The sequence below is a fragment of the Vombatus ursinus genome, unplaced genomic scaffold, assembly GCF_900497805.2.
Source record: "Vombatus ursinus unplaced genomic scaffold, bare-nosed wombat genome assembly UNPS02014852.1, whole genome shotgun sequence".
Taxonomy (NCBI): Eukaryota; Metazoa; Chordata; class Mammalia; order Diprotodontia; family Vombatidae; genus Vombatus; species Vombatus ursinus.
In genome coordinates, this window is record NW_020954630.1 from 8,884,462 (window position 1) to 8,904,018 (window position 19,557).

At 38.6% G+C, this 19,557-nt stretch overlaps 1 protein-coding gene across 4 annotated transcripts in view; it reads left to right on the plus strand.

The window, feature by feature from the left end:
- UBE3C (ubiquitin protein ligase E3C) overlaps positions 1 to 5,008 on the plus strand; it is a 162,263-nt gene extending 157,255 nt beyond the window's left edge. For all 4 annotated transcript variants that reach the window (XM_027841019.1, XM_027841020.1, XM_027841021.1 and 1 more), the window contains exon 23: positions 3,945 to 5,008. In XM_027841019.1, coding sequence (XP_027696820.1) covers positions 3,945 to 4,115 — 171 coding nt within the window. In that variant the 3' untranslated portion in view covers positions 4,116 to 5,008. The remainder of the gene's footprint in view (positions 1 to 3,944) is intronic.
- Positions 5,009 to 19,557: the final 14,549 nt, after the last annotated feature.

Below are 19,557 nucleotides of genomic sequence, written 5' to 3' on the forward strand. Positions count from 1 at the left end.
CAATACCACTACTAGGTCTGTATCCCAGAGCAATCAAAGAAAAAGGAAAAAAGGATTGTATGACAATATTTATAGCACATCTTTTTGTGGTGGCAAAGAATTGGAAATTGAGGGGATACCCATCAATTGGAGAATGACTGAGCATCTTGTGGTAGATGATTGTGATGGAGCACTGTAAGAAGTGATGAGCAGTATCATGTCAGAAAAACTTGCAAAGATTTACATGAACACATGCAAAATGAAGTCAGCTATCCAGAACAACATTGATTACAGTAACAGCAGTACTGTAAGGATGATCAACTGTGAAAGACTTAGCTTCTCTGATCAAGACAATTCTAAAGGACCCATGATGAAAAATGCTGTCCACCTCCAGAGGGAGAACTAATGAACTCTGAATGCAGATTGAAGCATATTTAATTTTACTTTATTTTTCTTGTTTTATTTTTTGTCTGTTTTCTTTTGCAATATGGTTCACATATGTAATCAGTATCAAATTGCTTGTCTTCTCAAGGAGGGGCAAGGAACAGGAAGGAAGAAGAGAATTTGGAAATCAAAATATTAAAAAATGTTTGTTAAAAAATGTTACATGTCATTGAGTAACATTTAACAAAATAAAAATATACTTAAAGAAATTTACAACACACACACACACACACACACACACACACACACACACACACACACAAGATGTGTATATATGGTCATTGTTTTATTTGGAGCCAGGCCACTATCAATCTTGTCGCTTTCAGTTGTAGTTAGGATACATTTAACAATTGCTAAAACCATAATGCTGATAAATAGAGTTTCTATTGCAAAAACCAATAGTGCAATGAAAGATAAACAGGAAATTGAATGACTATATCAGTACTTTTCTTGTGATAGGGAAAATAAGTGTAAGAAAAGCAGATACATGGAATTTAGAGCAGTTTGTTGATCCATTAATTCAGTATTCTTAAATTAGAGTGAATGGTATAGATATCATTTCCATCAATTTCTTGCAGCAATTTCTGCTAAATGTTGGTTTGTTCAATTCTTTCTAGTGCTTTCATATATGTGAACAAAATTCAGCCCTACCAGAGGGCTTCAGTTTATAAATTGTAATAGGGATAAAGGAAAAACCATCATTGCTGTTTTCTTTTACTTAAATGCTTCCAGCAAGAGAAAAACTGCTGAAGAAAGAAATAAGAATGAATTACACATAGCTTTATATTTCCCCACAGCAGGGCCAGCCTGACATGTAAAAGGAATATGTAGCTGCCTACATTATGTTCCTTGTAAGATGCTGAAAGAGGTTCCTGCCCCGGTCTAAAATATTCCTCAGATAAACTTGCCGTGGTTCCTGGAATTCTAGATTGATTGTCTTAGGTTAAAGCAATCTGTCTTCAGGAATCCTCTAGTAAAATGCAAATGTTATTATCACCCCTAATACCTAGTATTAGTTGGCATAATAACTGTGTTTGGGAAATAGGGCATAGGACTTTGATGGACTGCTTAGTATGGACCCAAGGTGGGCAGAATGAATGAATGAATAATAGAACTCTAAGGATAACCTTAGCTAACGAACCCAGTGGAAAGTCCCCTGGGATGTGGAGTTAGGAAATTTCGATTCTAGCCCTGGCTTTGCCACTGACTTGGTTTGTGAACTTGGTCAAGTCACTTAAACTATCTCAGTGTCTCAGTTTCTTTGTTGGGCAAAAAACAGTGATGGTCTCCGAAACCCCAATAGATTAAATGATTTTTATTCTGTAGAAAGTGGATTGCTTTAAAAGGTTTTAAAGAGGAATTAATATGTTCCATTTGACTGGTTTTGAGCAAATGATTCTATTTTTGTTGTTGTTGGTATAGCAAGTTAGATTTGAAGTTGGTTTTAAAAGTTTGTCTTAACTCTTAAAACACATAAAATTTTGGAAGAGACTTTCTCTTGATAGTAATTTTTACAGTCATGGTGATAATAGATCATCACCCTATTGCTACCAGTGTCTAAAAATAGACCCTATTTTTTATCTTTGACTGTTTGTTGTGGTCAAAACAAAATGCATTTGTTTCATGCAGCCTTTTTGAAGGTTTTCAGGGGAAAAAAAAGGCTCCATCTTCAAGAAAAATCCCTGGAAATGTTCCATGTAATGCTTCCCCACACTTTGTCCTTTGCTTTTTGGAAAGATTTAACTATAGCTTTATCTAGTTTCCAGCAGGGCCAAGAAAGTAGACAGAAGAAGGAAAGTTAAATTGTTGGCTGGCAATAGGAAAATGCAATATGACTTATTTTAAGGGACCTTTGAAATTCTTTTCATTTTGTTCACTTCAGTGTCAGATCCCTTTCATTACTGATGTCGAGCCTGGGCTCTTTTTAATTATATACTGTTATGATAGTATGCTAGGGTACTGCAGTAATAAACTTAGTATTTATGGTAACCAGGAAGGTTTTTCTTCAGGATATTTGTTTTTATTAGCATTAACACTTACAAATGTTTTTCCAAATTTTAAGTAAATATAGTCGTCTTTCTCTTTGACCTGAATGTCCTTCCCTATTCTTCAGAGCTCCCACTAAGACTAGCATTTAAAAAGTATGAAAAATTCAAAGAAGTAGGGAAAAATTTAAATGGATTAATGTAGATTAAAAAATAACCAATTCCCAAAGAAAAATGCACACACCAACTACAAGTATGTAAATTAAAAGATAGTAATAGTGACTGGACCTTTAATTAAATTGGTATAAGGAATTCCCAGATAAGGAAATTTCCTCTACCAGGGGCAGAATAGCATCTTCTCTGCCATTTATGGAATTTAGAGAATTAGCTAGAGTAATGACTTGCCCAACCGGGATTTTTCAAAGGCGGATGTGAACTCAGGTTTTCCCAGCTCTTAAACCAGTTCTCCATCCATTAAACCATTCTGTCTGTGTAGATAAACAAAATGAACATTAAAAGGCAACAAAAGACAGGTTATTTGCAACTGAAAACCATTGGCACTCTATTATTTGAATTAAGCCTTTCTTTTAATAAACAGTAAATTACAAAAAATGAAAGGTGGCCTGTTGAAATTAAAATCACTCTTTTTGTGTCGTTTTAGTAGTTTGGGAGAATATGGGTAGCTTTGGGTTTCTGCACATTTTGACTGCTATATAAAAAGCAAAATGTATCAGTTAAAAAAGTAGAATCTGAACAGTAATTCGCTATTACAGTTTTTAAATAATTATAAAACCAAACCAATTATAAAACCAAAATTTTCTAGTTAAAAAAAGGGATTAGAAGGGAACATGGAAGCAAACAGGATGATTTTATTGCTTTGTTAAAATTGAATATACACTTTAACATTATAAACCATGTGAAAATATGGCATTATGCATATTCATTTTTTGTTTATTAGAACTTTTTTTGGTTGGCAGCTAGCTAAGCTTAGAATTTTCATTTTACCCAGAAAAAGAAGAATGGCGTTTGTGGATAAGACTCAACTGAGTCTCTGTGTAAAGTTTTCTATAGGAGTGGTTTCCATGTCCTTCTGTCCTTACTGTGTCCTTGTGTACAAGGCCAAGTACATGATGTTCCTTATATATAATGTAGTAAAGGTGCCTAGAGAGATGCTGATATTGACATCTCACACATTGCGAGTGTTTGAAGGATTATAAATTACTTTGCTCCCAATAACCCTGTGAGGTAAGTAGTAACATACCCATTTTATAGTCCAGGAGACAAAGACATTGCAAGGTTAAGTGATTGGCTCATCATGGTCAGTGGTGGTGCAGATTCAAACCCAGGTCTATTGTGTGCAACACTTTTCACTGTTGCCTCTTAAGATGGTTCTTAGTATGCCAAGGGAAAGAAAATATTCTCTAATGTCTAGTTGGGCAAACAGTTCATCAGTTTCTTTGTTGACTTTGAATGATTGTGATTTTTGAGTAAACTCAAAAACAAAAGCAGTCTTTCCCACTTAATGTATTCTCTCAGGAGCTGTATCCTGCGTTTTGCATTCACAATGGGGGCTCTGACCTAGACCGACTTCCCACTGCCAGCACCTGCATGAACCTCCTGAAGCTGCCTGAGTTTTACGACGAGAACCTTCTCCGAAGTAAGCTGCTGTACGCCATCGAATGTGCTGCTGGATTTGAGCTAAGCTGAGCTGTGCAGAGGCTGAGTGCAGTGCTCCACAGAGAGGAACTGAGCAGTGCCTCCAGCGTAAGCGGTGCCCCTACCAACCAACCGAGGAATCTCAGGCTAGGTTTCTGCAGCTCTTCTTTCTTACCAGGTGTCCTCTTAAGTTTATTTTTTAAAACACACATGATTTTATTAAGTAATTCATTTATTTACATGGACACCGCTTTCCAGTGACTCAAAATAACCAATGCTGTGTGCAGTGTGGCTGATTTAGTGTTTATGCCAAGAAGAGGACATTTTAAGAACAGTGGCAAACTCAGTGTATACAGTGAATTAACCAAAGATGAAGCTTTCGCTCTGTGCTGTTCGAATAACAATAACTTTATGAGCTAGCAATAAAGTTATAAGTTGCAGCACGTTGCTTAATGAGATATAAGTGGGCAAACGTCATCTTGAAGATGTATGCAGACATTCTGGGCCTGGAAGAGTAAAAATGCTTACCATTAAGCCCCCTTATTGCTTCTCATGTGGTTGAATTGTTTACAATCCTTAGTTGTTGCAACTAAAACTTAAATGCATCTCTTTTCTGCTGCCTTCTCCTGAAATGGTGAGCTTGAAAAATATGTAACATTGGTAATATTTTATTTGTGCTTTTGAAACCATTTTCCAGAAATGGGATTAGCATGCTTATTTTAAGTAATACATTGGGCTGCATCATGATGAGTTGGACATTATATTAAATAGGTGTGAAGTATACATGCTTCTTTGTTCTGTTTCTCTCCCTTCTCCTACCCCCCATGCCTGTACAGATTTCTTTTGGTATGTATCCTATCCCCATAACATACACACTACCTGCAAGAGTAATGACTTTGAAAGAAAATACATTGTAACATCTATTAAAAATCATTTGAACTGAAGTAACAGGCTTTATCTTTTGTATCTGTAGCCTGCTGTGATCATATTCTTTCTATGACTTCGCTCCCTTCAATTGTCATTTCTGGGCTGTAGAAACCAACTTATTAGTTGTTACTTTTGTAGCTTAGCAGCTTCTGCTTTCAGCTGCTGAGTTGAGTGCTGCTTTTTAGACAAGAAGGTGGGAGGGAACATGTTGCTGAATATGTTTTGATTGCCAGGGAAGCATCTTCCTTTGATATAGGAAAGAAGCTATTCTCTAATAATAAGGCACTTTATGGGTTCAAGATTTGTGTTCGTATCTAATTTAGCTGATTAAAAACAGTAAACAACTCAGAGCATCCATTGTGAAAACAAAGTGCATTTTCTCTAAGGTTAGATAGGGAGGGGGTGGGTGGGTAATCACCAGAATTATAGTCAGTTTCTTGGTCATCTCTTATGCTGAAAATATTTCACTGTCACTGGAGTCTCTGTTGGATGTCATATTTAATTGACAGTAACCAGCAATATACTTACAAATGTGGGAAGACTAAATGATGCTTGTAAGATCTTTACCAGTATCAATATAAATTGTATAATTTCTTAATTTGGGTAATAAATGAAGTGTTCAAATGCTATTTGTAGTCTTGGTATACAGAAATAAAATAATTGTTTTTCTTTTTATTTTGCTTTAGACTGCTTTATTTATGTTGAATGTTGCATACTCTCCATATTCTTTACTTGTTGGTTTCATGTACATTTTATCAATATTATGAAAATTAAATATTTAGGATGGAAGAGAGATCAATGGTTGATGTTATTAGCTTTCTTTTATTCAAATCTGAGCCTGTTTATTTGATCTTCTTATTCTTTAAGTGTTATAAAGTTATTTTGGAATTAAGTTGATTTTTTTTTGGACTATTGTTTGATAAGTTCTTAAGATTTTATAAGTTCTGACCAATTAAATATTTATGTTAAATGCTCATACTTCCAAGGTTGTGTCAGTCATGCTCCAAGCTAATGTGGTTGATTGCATGAATGTACACCAATCCAGATTCTTTTACAAGCACCTTTGGCTCACCACGTTAATACAGTCTTCATAATATAGATTCACATATAAGTAAAGTTCTATCCCTAAAACCTAATACCGTGATAGAAAAACCTGATTTAGCATGCCTCACTTATAAGGCAAATTTACTAGGTCCCCAACATCAACGTTATTAAAGGCTTCTTTTCAGTTAACTTTTTAGTGTATTTATTTCCTTAGAATATGAAACCATGACGTAGTAAAACAAAGATAGCACCATATTCTTCCCAGGTCCATGTTGAGTTTTGTGTATAGTCATGGAAAAGTGATTTGGAACATACCTAATTGGCAGTCCATTATCTTTTTATAGTACAGGATTTCTACTGCAGGGAAAGTGGTCCCCCCATTGACAGGGTTTCTATCACTTCTTTCAGGAAACAACTTCATGCCTTTTCAGTGGTTAGTAAGACTTTTTGTAGATGAAGCCTTATAATCATGAATCACTATCATTGCTCTTTTTGGTACTGTCCTATTTATCTGTATTGTACTGATAACTACGTGCCTGAAGCCAAAGGCATTGTTAGAGAAGTAGTTGTCTTAGAGTTGTCTATTGAAGACTTCACCTTGGTCCTGTAATGTGCTGCGCCTTGTAACATCCTTCAATTAACCTTTGTGCATTAACTTCATTTTTTAAAGCCGTTTTTACTACCACAGTTCTTGCAGTATTTTAATCTAAACTAAATTTCATATTTAAAAGATACTCTTACCAACGCTGCTGGATGTTGGAAACATTTAGCAAGCTTTCATAGAGTACATTATCAGTGCACTAGTTCTGTGTAGCACAATGCATTCAGAAGTGGAGGATACACCTTGAGCAGCTTTCAGTCTAGTTGGGCAAAGTAAACAAACAAATAAAATGCCCAGAGACTTAAAATGACAGAGAATTTAAAAAGTATATGTATAGGGGACATGACCAAAGGAGCAGTTTTCCAGGGAAACCTTTTGAAGTAGCTGGATTTTAAGCCTGGTCTTGAAGTATTTGACATGAATTGATAAGCAGGAAAAACATTCCAAGTTAAGAGGAGTAGTGTGAACTGAGGCATGAAGGTGGGAATTGGCATTTTGTGTGAAAGACAGAAAACTTCTTATCTTAGTTGAGAGGGGCTGTTAGGGAACAGTGATAGCTGTTTCTCTTTCAATGATTCTGTTTTCCCAGAAAAAGTATCGTGTTGTTTGATAAGGCCATTTGTAGCTCTCTGGTCTTTGTCTCCATAATGAAAACATAGCAGCCAACCACTGAAGAAGAATTCATAGTGAAACTAGTTCTTTGCAGGGTCCATTAGTACCTTGACCCTAGTCAATTTCATCTAGTCCACTTAGGGAACTTTGGTTCATTTTATGGTGGTATAGTGGAAGAGAAGAGCTTTGCATCCAACTCTGTCTTGCTTTGGATTACTACCTTCATATCCATTCTTAACTTGAGTGCAACCTACCCAAGGAACCAGAGGTCTGAGTCTAGTGGGAAAATGCTTATCCTGCCAAGTCAGTGAAAGCCCCTTGAGTTTGTCAACTTTTAGACATTCCTACACTTGGAAAACTGAAGACTTCCTGAGCTTCAGCAAAGTATGTCAGGATAGTTATTTGCAAACATAATTGTTTAAGGAGCATGCTGCTTTCTGACAATCTTCGTGGCAGGAATCACAGGGTCTAACCTCTTCAGTTACAGTCAGTAGTCACAGATACTGACTATATTATCCTCACTTCCCCCCCCCCCCTTTTACTGGCCTTTTCTCATGCGTCTTCTTGGGAAATCTGTCATATTTTGATATCGTAAAAACTGGATCTTTTCTAAGAACTTCCTAAGCTTTTCATAAAAGTATGAACTTGGATTTTTTGACTACCATTCAATCTGAGACTGTGTGGCAAGAAAACCTAGATAAATTATTAAGCGGCTGTTCCAGTAGCCACTGAGAGAATGACCTTGTACTGAGGTAATGGAATCAAGGGAACCATCCAAATTCTTTAGTTACGTAGGGCTTTTTTTTTTATTGAATACTGAGAAGTGGCTAGATCTTGGGAATCTATGTGATATTGCACAGATTCTTTTATTAGTGGTAATGAGACCATGTCTCTAACCTCAGTAGATGAAAGGACCCTGAGTTTGAAGAGTTACTATTAAGTATTTCCTTTAGTTTTCCACATGATGGCAGATTCACTCCTTCTAAACTAGTGATAGTTTTGATATGGAGGATGACACTTAAATTGTGTCCACTTGATGCCACAAAACTGCTTTCCAGAACACAAGATTGGTAAAAGAGCCTCTTGGCCAGAAAACCATTTCATCTTAGTATGTGCCAGACTGTTTGAGCAGCTGATTTATTCAGTCACAGATGAGTATATGTCTAAAGGATGATGGTTGTTAGATTGGAATCAATAAACAGGTTACTCATGGAATGGGGGCAAAGTCTTTGGAACCCAGCTATGATTAAAAAGGATTCTTAGTTTGCCATTTCCTTCTCCAGCTCATTTCGCAGATGAGGAAACTGAGGCCAACAGGAACTTGCCCAGGATCACATGTCTGAGGCCAGATTTGAAGTCAGGTCTTCCTGACTCCAGGACCTGCACTGTGTCCACTGTGCCACCTAGCTAGTAAGGCAGAATTTGAACCTAGGTCTTCTTGACTCTGAGTCTCAGAGTCTAAGGCAGTTAGATGTTATGATGGATAGAGTGCCAGGCCTGAAGTCAGGAATACCTGACTTCGAATCTGACCTTAGACATTCACTAGCTGTGTGATCCTGGGTAAGTCACTAACCTCTCTTTGCCTCAGTTTTCCCAAACTGTAAAATGTGGTTAATAATAGCACTTACCTTAAAGGGTTGTTCTGAAGCTCAAAGGAGATGATATTTGTAAAAAGCAGTAAGTATAGTGGCTGGCACATAATAGGCACTTGATAAATGTTTATTCCCTTCCCGTCTCCCCCACCTAGCTGATTAGGAACCACCATACCCTGACTTCTATTGCTGTGACCAGCAGGGAACTGGTAGTGAAACAAAAAGAATTTGGGGATGTTGTCTAAAGATGTATGGCTCTCTGTATCTTGGTCTACAGCATAGGAGGAATTGTTCATTCCTAAACTGCTACCAATCCAAGAGTCACTCCCTACATTTACTAGTGACTGCTGGCTTTTGAACCCTGTTGGGGTATCCCTTTTTGGAAAACAGAGTGATGTAAGAAACAGCTAATAAAGCATACCAGTAACAGGTTTGAATTCTAGTCTTTTCTGACGATAGGTCTAGCTTGCCTTCCACCACTCTGTGCCACCTTGTGCCATCTGAAACATTGAGAGAATGCAGAGCTCTGGCTAACTGAATCCCCTGTTTGAGTGCTTATCTAACAGGGAATGATGACAAATTATTCAGTGTTTGTGTACCATAAGAATAGGAAGTCTGGTTTCAGAGAAAACGGGGAAGACCTGTATGAACTGATGTAGAGTAAATTTATCAGAATCAGAATAATTTACACAAAACAACATTATAAAGAAAAACTACTTTGAAAGACTGGAGAACTCTGATCAAAGACAAACCTCATTTTCAAAGGACTGAAGATGAAGCATGCTACCCACTTCCTGACACAGAGAGATAATTGACTCAAGATGCTGAAGGACACACATTTTTGGACATGGCCAATGAGAGAATTTGCTTTAACTATGCGTATTTGATATAAGGATTTTTCTTTTTTTAATTGATGGGGGAGGAGAAAGGAAGAGAAATAAATGTTTATTAATTGAAAGAAATGAAATTGTTAATTTTAAAAATAATTCTCTGGTAATGAGAATTAAGTCAAAATCCTTTTTTGTTTCCCTTCCCATTTTGTTATTTTTTTTTTAAAAATCCATTTCCCTACCTTTAATAGACCCTAGTAAATAGAATTGATGTTCTATTTGATTACCAAAGGTGTAAGTCAGGGTAGGAAACCTGTGGCCTCAAGGCTACATGTGGCCTTTCAGGTTCCCGAGTGTGGCCTTTTGACTAAATCCAAGTTTTACAGAACAGATCCTTTTTGTTTGTTTGTTTGTTTGTTTTTTGGCTAGACAATGGGGTTAAGTGACTTGCCCACGGTCACACAGCTAGTAAGTGTTATGTGTCTAAGGTGGGACTCAGGTCCTCCTGACTTTAGGGCTGGTGCTCTATCTACTGTACCACCTAGCTGCCCCAACAAACCCTTTTATTAAGTGGATTTGTTCTGTGAAGTTTGGATTCAGTCAAAGGGCTGCAGTTGAGGACCTATAGAGCCACCTGTGGCCTCATGGCTGCAGGTTCCCCACCCCTGGGGTAAGTCATCATAATGAATACAGATTCCTATTTTCCAAGGTTGGTAGGATTAGACTAAATGTACAATAACATCCATGATACCACCCCTACCCCACAATCACAGAGGGTTCGTTGTTTGTTTAACTTAAACCTGACTTTTTAAAAAAAATCATCGTATCAAAATTAAATACAGAGAAAAAAAATCTAGCTAATTCTGAATTTTGATTAATTGTGGCTAAACCCTGCCTGACAAGTACCATTTGTCTCCTGTACCTCATTGTGCCTTCCTAATGCTCATCCTTTGACTGTCCAAAGACTGTCATCCAGGCCTGTTCACACTTTTCAGTAATTTACGTTAAGAAATTCCTTGTACTGTGTGCCTACTCCTGTGTGATGCAGTGGAATGGTGCTGTATAGATGCCTGATTATGGCCAACTCATTTAACAGCTATAAATCTGGAAAAACAACCCTTGCACTACCCTACCTACTTTATAGTTAAGGAAACGACTTTGCAAACTTTAAAGCACAATGTACGTTACTTATTATCAATCCTCCCTTAGTTCCTACTTAGTGGAGTAATTCTGGGCTCTCAAAGGTTACAACAGTTGACCATCAAAAAGTTTTTTAAGCCCTAACCAGCTGGCCACATGCATCATGACCTCCAGAGCTGCTCGCAAGACTAATGTTTATTTCTATTAAGTATGGAAAGCAGAGACTATGCATGAATGACTTGTATAGAATGAACTAGAAACGTTTGTCATAGCTAAAAAACTGAGAGGTGCTCAAAAAGTGCAGGTTGGTTTTTCTCCTGGAAGAGGTCAAAGAGCTCATTCTCTTGGCCATCCATCAGTGTTCCTTTAAAAAAAAAAATGGAAGGTGGGCTTCTGTGTGAAAACCAAGAGGAAAAAGGACCTGAAGAGGCAAAGGAAAATCCTGACCTCTGTCGGAAGGTGGACGAATGGCTAGAAGAAGGGAAAACTGGATTTCATTTAGTTATTTCATTGGGGTGGATACTCCAACCAGACTAGATTGCATCCTCTACACTTTTTAGTAAACAGTTTTCAAGAGTTGCTATGGCCAAAAAATTCATTACTCTTTGGCCGGCCTGGGAATAAGCCTCTCCAAATTTGTCTAAGTGACAGATGGGTGGGACCGACATTCAAAACTTTCCATCTTGAATTTAATTTGTTATAGCGATTGTTTTGCTGACATAGCATTGGAGAACCCTAGGTTTCTTCTATGTCACAAAACATTGAGACAGCCATTAGATATTATTAGTTCATCAAATTAATTAGAAATTGGAGCTCTGAAGGCCTGAGGGGTTAAGTACAATTTTAGTTTAGGGTGGGAAGAGAGAAGAGAAGCCAAGAAAGGAAGAATCTAGAGCTTTGTCTGGGAAGGTCAGGACTGAAGGGGGTTTAAAAGATGGTAGTAATTGAGGGCACTAGGGAACCAGCAGAGTTCTCTACCCTGAAAATGGCAAGTAGAAGGGAAAGAAGACAGATTGCATCCATTTCCTGAGAACTAAAAGTCATCCTAAGAAGTTTCCTAGCAATTAGATCTGTGGCATCCTGTCGAGCAACACTAGCGTTGATGAAAGTATTTGAAAATTGAGTCTACATTCCCTTACAAACTAATAACCTCCTCTCCCCCAAGCATAAGTTTTGGGTCCTGGACAGCATTGGGGAAATGAGGAAAACAAAGCTTAAAGAGAAACCAGGAAAGACCTGAAGGTTGGGAAGTCTGAGTCGTCTGTAAACTTGTTGGCTCCACTATAAATACCTATTTATCTGGTGTTCCTACCAAGGGATGCTTTATCACAGCAAAGCTATTTTCCCAGACTCTACCGTATTCCCAGAAACTGTGCATATCCATGTGAATATGTGTTTGTGTATTGTGGTGGAGAAGAGAAGGAGTTATCTGGCTTTGCATCATTCACTCTCCTTTGCACTCACCACCCCTGCCAGCTCAATCTCTTGCTCTTGCCACCTCCTGCCCCGACCCTATCTTTCCAAAGTCTACTTTGTTTCTCATCATTCTGTTTGCCTTTCACTCTAAACAGAGCTGCCCTGCCTGCTCTCTGGTAATAGTTCTGAGTTCACCTGCCATATTTCATAAAAACAGAGAAGCCAAGAGCTGCAAAATAATAATTAGCTCATCACATGCCAGGGCTGAATTATGCTCTATCATATATTTTCGGGTGCCTTGTTTTCTTTTCCTTGTGGTTAGACTGTCAAGAAGAATGAGTGATTCAGAAAGATTCAAGTCCAATGGCTAAAATGATGGCAGGGGTGGGGGCAACAATGCGTTTTTAGAATAGTATGCCTAGTTACCAGATACTTGATTGAGCACTATTTGATTCTGCTAAGTAAAACTGAGGAAGAGGACTGGAAGCCATATCATGGTCAACTCCCAGCATTCAAGCTCTTTCTCTTTTTTTGGTGAGGCAGTTGGGGTTAAGTGACTTGCCCAGAGTCACACAGTCTAGGCCACATTTGAACTCAGGTCCTCCTGACTCCAGGGCTGGTGCTCTATCCACCTAGCTGCCCCAATTCAAGCTCTCTTAAAATATGTATGAGAGGCTCTACAGTTATAAAGGACTTTGGAAATCAACCATGTAGTACAAGCCACTCATTTTAAAGGTGGGGAAACTGATGATCAGGGAAGGGAAATGACTTACCCAAGGTCATACAAATAGTGGTAGAGCCAAGATTCAAACCCAGACCTTCTGGCACCAAATCATTAAAACCATCCACACTAAAGAGGTACCACTTTGAATTGATGGCATTAATTAGAATTTGTAGGATTTTACCTTAAAATTAAAAACATTGCTCAAATTCTCCCACCCATTTTAATCCCTGCATTTGTCAGAAAGAATGCATAATAATACTGTGGTAAATCAGCACACACAGGAGAAAAAGGAAAAAACCTATACACAAAATGTATGTATCCCAATGGGATATATTCAGGTATATAAGATATATAATGACTGAGAAGGGCTAGAGATGGAGATTCTGCAAATCTCCAAGTATATATTCAACACAATTTTGGGAGGTGGTAGGGAGGAAAGGGGATAATGGCCTGCCAAAGATGATTTTCCCGGATTCCTCCTTTTAAGCTGGAAAAGTCTCATCTCTGTGTAAAGAATACACTCTTCCTTCCTCAGGGGCAGTAAGGTAGTCAGTCACCAGTGAGGAAGCAAGATGCTAACTGTTAACCTCCACTCCCAGGTCTAGGCTATTTATCTTTAAGCATTATGATAACATTGTTCAAGAGAGAAAGGAAAGTGGAGAAAGAATCTGACTCGTCCTGTGGCTGACTATGGACAGTTCTCATAAAGAAGCCTGGTTTTTTTTTTTTAATTAATTTATTTTTAGTTTTCAACAATCACTTCCATATCCTTTTGAGTTTTAAATTTTTTCTCCCACTCCCTCCCTGACTTCCTTCCCAAGATGGTGTGCAATCTGATATAGGCTCTATATATACATTCCTATTAAACATGTTTTCACATTAGTGATGTTGTAAGGAAGAATAGGAGGAACCACAAGAAAGAGGAAACAAAACAAAACAGAAGGGAAAAAAGAACAAATAGTATGCTTCGATCTGCATTCATACTCTATAGTTCCTTCTTTGGATGTGGATAGCATTTTCCATCATGAGACTTTTGGAGATCCTTGCATTACTTAGAAAGGCTAAGTCTATCACAGTTAGTCATCACACAATGTGGCTGTGATGTATACAACGTTCTCCTGGTTCTGCTCACTTCACTCAGCATCAGTCCATACAAGTCTTTCCAGGTTTTTCAGAAGTCAGCCTGCTCATCATTTCTTATAGCACAATATTATTCCATTGCATTCATAGACCGTGACTTGTTCAGCATTCTCCAATTGATGGGTATCCCCTCAATTTCCAATTCTTTGCCACCACAAAAAGAGCTGCTATATTTTTGTACATGTGAGTCCTTTTCCCGTTTTTATGATCTCTTTGAGATACAGCCCTAGAAGGGCTATTGCTTGGTCAAAGGGTATGCACATTTTTATAACCCTTTGGGCATAGTTCTAAATTGCTCTCCAAAATGATTGGATCATTTCACAACTCCACCAACAAAGCATTAGTGTTCCAATTTTCCCACATCTTCTCCAACATTTATCATTCTCCTATTTTGTCATGAAGAAGCTCTGTTTTCAAGCCCTTGGTTGTGTGGGGAAATTCCTCAACCCAGGACCTAAGATCCTCGCAGAGGGTAAATCCTTCTACCTTGATTCATTTAACTAGAAGTCAATAAAGAGACAAGGCTAGAAGATGAAAAAGTTCAATTAGGATCAGCTGATGGGCACTTGCTAAGGGGATAGCAAAAATAAGATACACATGAAGTTTTGCACAACTTTAGGGTGATATTGACAGAGGCAAAAGGAGCCCTTCAGGTGAGGTTGCTTGGCCACTTTCCTTATTTAGAACAAGATAACAGGTGATTTTGGGGAGAATGTTAACAATCGTGGGGGTCTCAGGAGTTGCAAAAGATCAAGTTTGTACCAGTGGAATAATGCATTTCTCTGAGTTTAGTCTTAATATTCTGGTGGGGCAAGAAATCTCTAAGACAGTGGAGGCTACCTTCAAAAAAAATCAGTAAAGCTCATCCTGTCCTTGCCACCCTAAGGGTGTCCATTTACATAACCTTGTAGCTCTGTTTCTTTGACCTCTGAGATTATCTTTTTCTGGTGAGAAGTATCTATCTCCCAAAGCCAGGGTTCACAGGTTTTATCCATTTCCTCCACAGTTGGATGACTAAGAAACTCTCTCCTAGACAGGTGATCATTATCTCATATGAAGACCAAAGTCTTGTTCTTGGTCTGAATTTCTGATTTCACTTAATTCTCCTGCTCCAGTCTCCAAACCCTAAACATATTATAGATGCAGTGAGCAGATTAACACTCATTGAGAGTCTTTTGTTCAGCACTTCATACAATATATCAGTGCACTGACCACTATATAACACTACTTCACTAACAATATCTTTTCACAACAGTTGGCCATTAATAGGAATAATAAAGCACATATAGTGCTTTAAGACTGCAAAGTGCTTTATATATTTTATTTTATTTTAACCTCAAAACAATCCTGTTAAGGTAACAGTTATTATCCTGTTTTATAGATAAGGAAACTGAGTCTCCGATTGAGTGACTTAGCCATCATGGTATTGAGAATAGCATTATGGTACAGTGGAATCTAGATCCTGGCTCTGTCACAGTCAATCAACAAGCATTAGTAAGTGCTGACTCTCCCAGCCACTGTTCTAAGTGCTAAAGAAAGCAGAGCTAAGATGATGGAGTAAAAGCAGTGACTTGTTTGAACTGTCCCCCAAACTCCTCCAAATACCTGTAAAAAATGACTCTAAACAAGTTCTAGAGCAGCAGAACCCACAAAAAGACAGAGTAAAACAAATTTCCAGCCCAAGACAACCTGGATGAAAAGGTCTGTTTTGCCAGGCTGGGAGAGGAACACAGTTCAGCATGGACCATGCTGGTAAAGATGGGGCCCCAGCAAACCTGGAACAGGCATCAGGGGATTAAATCACAAGCAGCTGTAGTGGTTCCCAGACTTCTCAACCCATAAACGCCAAAGACAACTTAAAAGGTCAGTAGGAAAGTTCTGTCAGACCAGGGCGAGAGAGCAGCACAGTCTGGCTCCAGTCCAGGTGTAGCCGTGGGGCAGCAGTCACTGATTCCAGAGCTCTCAGCCCACAAATGGTGGGGGGATCAAGTGGCTGATTAGAGGGGAATTGCAGGAATCTTTTTGCTGGTGCTGAGGCAGGATTCTCTTGCTTTGCCCGTGCGTGGATCTGGGTTGCAGTCCTGGGTGGCGGTCCTGGGGTGAGGAGGAGCGCTGGTGTGGTGGAGCTTGTAGTCGAGGTGGAGAGGGAATCCTCTTCACTGTTCCAAGGCAGAAAAGAGTGCTTGTGGTCACTCGTGGACCAGAGCACAGGACAGGAAAGGAGTAAACACCTCTTCTTTGATCATACCACCTTAGAAGAACTGAAAATTTTCAGGTCCCTATAAGTATCTCTGAAGACAGCTGCACAAAATCCCTGAAGTTTGGAACAGTACACCCTCTACACTGGAAGATAATCCTTCAGGGGGAAAAATGGATATTCAATGAAATAGAAGACTTTCAAGGATTCTTGATGAAAAGACCAGAGCTGAATAGAAATTTTGACTTTCAAATACAATGACTCAGAAGAAGCATGAAAAGGTAAATGGGAAAGAAAAACTGTAAGGGACTTATTAAAGTTGAACTGTTTACATTCCTACATGGAAAGATGATATTTATAACTCATGAGACCTCAGTATTAGGGTAATATATATATATAGATAGATAGATAGAGAGAGAGAGGGCACAGGGTGAGTTGAATATGAAGGGATGATATCTAAAAAAATTAAGGGGTGAGAGAGGATTGTAGTGGGAGAAGGGGAAAGGGAGAGGTAGAATGGGGTAAATTATCTCACATAAAAGAGGCAAGAAAAAGCTTTTACAGTGGAGGGGAAGAAGGGGAAGGTGAGAAAGAATGAGTGAATCTTAGTAGGTTTGGCTTAAGGAGGGAATAACATACACACTTAATTGGGTATGGGAATCTATCTTACCTACAGGAAAATAGGGGAGGAGGGGATAAGAAAGGGGGTAATGATAGAAGGGAGGGCAGATTGGGGGAGGGAGAAATCAGAAGCAAATACTTTTGAGGAGGGACAGGATCAAAGGAGAGAATAGAATAAATGGGGGGGGTGGAATAGGATGGAGGGAAATACAGTTATTCTTTCACAACATGACTATTATGGAAGTGTTTTGCATGACTCCACATGTATAACCTATATCAGATTGCTTGCCTTCTCAATAAGTGTGGGTGGGGAGGGAGGAAGGGAGAGCATTTGGAACTCAACGTTTTAAAAACAAATGTCAAAAATTATTTTCACATGCAACTGTAAAATAATATATATAGGCAATGGGGTATAGAAATCTATCCTGCCCTATAGGAAAATAGAAGGGGAAAGGGATAAGAGAAGCAGAGGGTGTGGTAGAAGGGAGGGTAGATTAAGGAAGGGATATTCAGAATGCCTGCCATCTTGGGGTGGAGGGAGGCTAGAGATGGGGAGAAAAATTGAAACTTTGAAATCTTGTGGAAGTGAATGTTGAAAACTAAAAATTAATTAATTAATTAAAAAAAGAAACAAAGACAGAAGTGAAAGCAATCCCAGTCCTCAAAGAGCTTACTGTGTGCATCGTGTACATATATAGTCATAGACAAGATACAGAGAAAGTAGATACATGTAAATGCCTGACTGCTCTCTGGTCATTATCTCCTACTTTCTCTCCACTGGAAACTTGGGCTCTGATAGATAATCTTTACCTTATCTTGCCTGCATCCAAGCCTCCACCTCATTTCCTGGTTATCTACAAGCCATGCAGCTAGATAGACTCCCCACCCACCTTCCAGCTCCTCTCTTTGTGTTATCTTCCTCAATCCCAATGTAATTTCCTTGGGCAAAGAGATTTGTCCTACTTCAGGTATCTTCTGCTTAGCACAGCGCTCAGCATTTTGCAAGTGCCCAGGCAACTTTTTTTGGATTTAGTGGATAGAGCACTGGGCCTGGAGTCAGAAAGACCTGAGTTCAAATCTGGCCTCAGACCCTTGGTAGCTGTGTGACTCTGGGCAAGTCACTTAACCCTTTTTGCCTCATCTATAAAATGTGTTGGAGAAGGATAATGGCAAACCATTCTAGTATCTTTGCCAAGAAAATCCCAAATGGTGTCACAGAGTTGAACGCTACTGAAAAATGACTGAACAACAACAATACTAGGTAATCTTAGAGGGGACAGCCTTTTATATACAGAAAGTGGTAACAAGAAGAGGAGGTGAACTGGAAAGACTTGTGTGGACTGATGCTGAGTGAAGTAAGCAGAACCAGGAGAATGTTGTACACAGTAACAGCCATGTTTTGTGATGACTGACTTTGATAGACTTAGCCCTTCTCAGCAATGTAAGGATCTAAGACATCTCCAAAAGTCTCATGACAGAAAATGCTATCCACATGAAAAGAAAGAACTATGGAGTTTGAATGCAAATCGAAGCATACTATTTGCTCTTTTTTTCCTTCTGTTTTGTTTTGTTTCCTCTTTCTTGTGGTTCTTTCTATTGGTTCTAATTCTTCCGTACAATATGACTAATGTGAAAATATGTTTAATAGGAATGTATATGTAGAGTCTATATCAGATTGCATTCCATCTTGGCGAGGGAGGGGGAGAAAAATTTAAAACTCAAAAGTACATGGAAGTGATTGTTGAAAACTGAAAATAAATTAATAAAATATTTCTAAAAATAAAGGAAGAGGAGGTGAAGAGGAAAAGCATTCCAGGCATTGGGGGGAAACCAGTACAGACGTGTATAGATGGGGAAAGGAGTTATGTATGTGAAGAACAGCAAGAAGACTAGTTCAATCAACATAAGCATCTACTTATTGGGAGATCATAGACCGATAGAATTTCAATAGGTATATAAGGAGGGGCAAATTGTATGGGCAAAGATGTGGAGTCAGAAATGTTGAAAACCTCTGTGGGGAATAGTAAGTAGCCCACTTTGGCTGGGGCATAGAGTGGATGTAGGGGGATATTGGGAATAAAGTTGGAAAGATGATTTAGGAATAGAAAGTGGAGGTCCTTGAATGTTAGGTTAAACAGTTTGGACTATGGTCCATAGGCAGTAAGGAGTTATTGAAGGTTCTGAATAACCTTCTGAGTAACATCATCAGAAAGGTACATTCAGAGAATTAATCTGATATTACTATGAAAGATGAATTAGGAGTAGGGGGAACCAGAGTGAGTGAATGAATGAAAAATCATTAAGTGCTTGTTATGTTAGTCATTGTGCTAAGATATAAATACAAGCAAGATGTCTTTGCCCCTTGAGGGCAGTGATGTGCTATTAAATGTTTAATAACCAGCTCTCAAAAATAAAATGCACAGACAACACATTTTTAAGTTTCATATGGGGAGCCAAGATGGTAGATGAGGGGCAGCCACCCAGATGAACTCTCCCAACATTCCCCTCCAAACAACTTTAAAATAACACCTCAAACCAAATTTTGGAGTGGTAGAGCCAACAGAAGGTCAAGGTGAGACATTTTTCCAGCCTGAAAACCTTGAGAGGGTGGCAGAAATTGATGACTGTGGGGTAGGGGCCTGTCCAGAC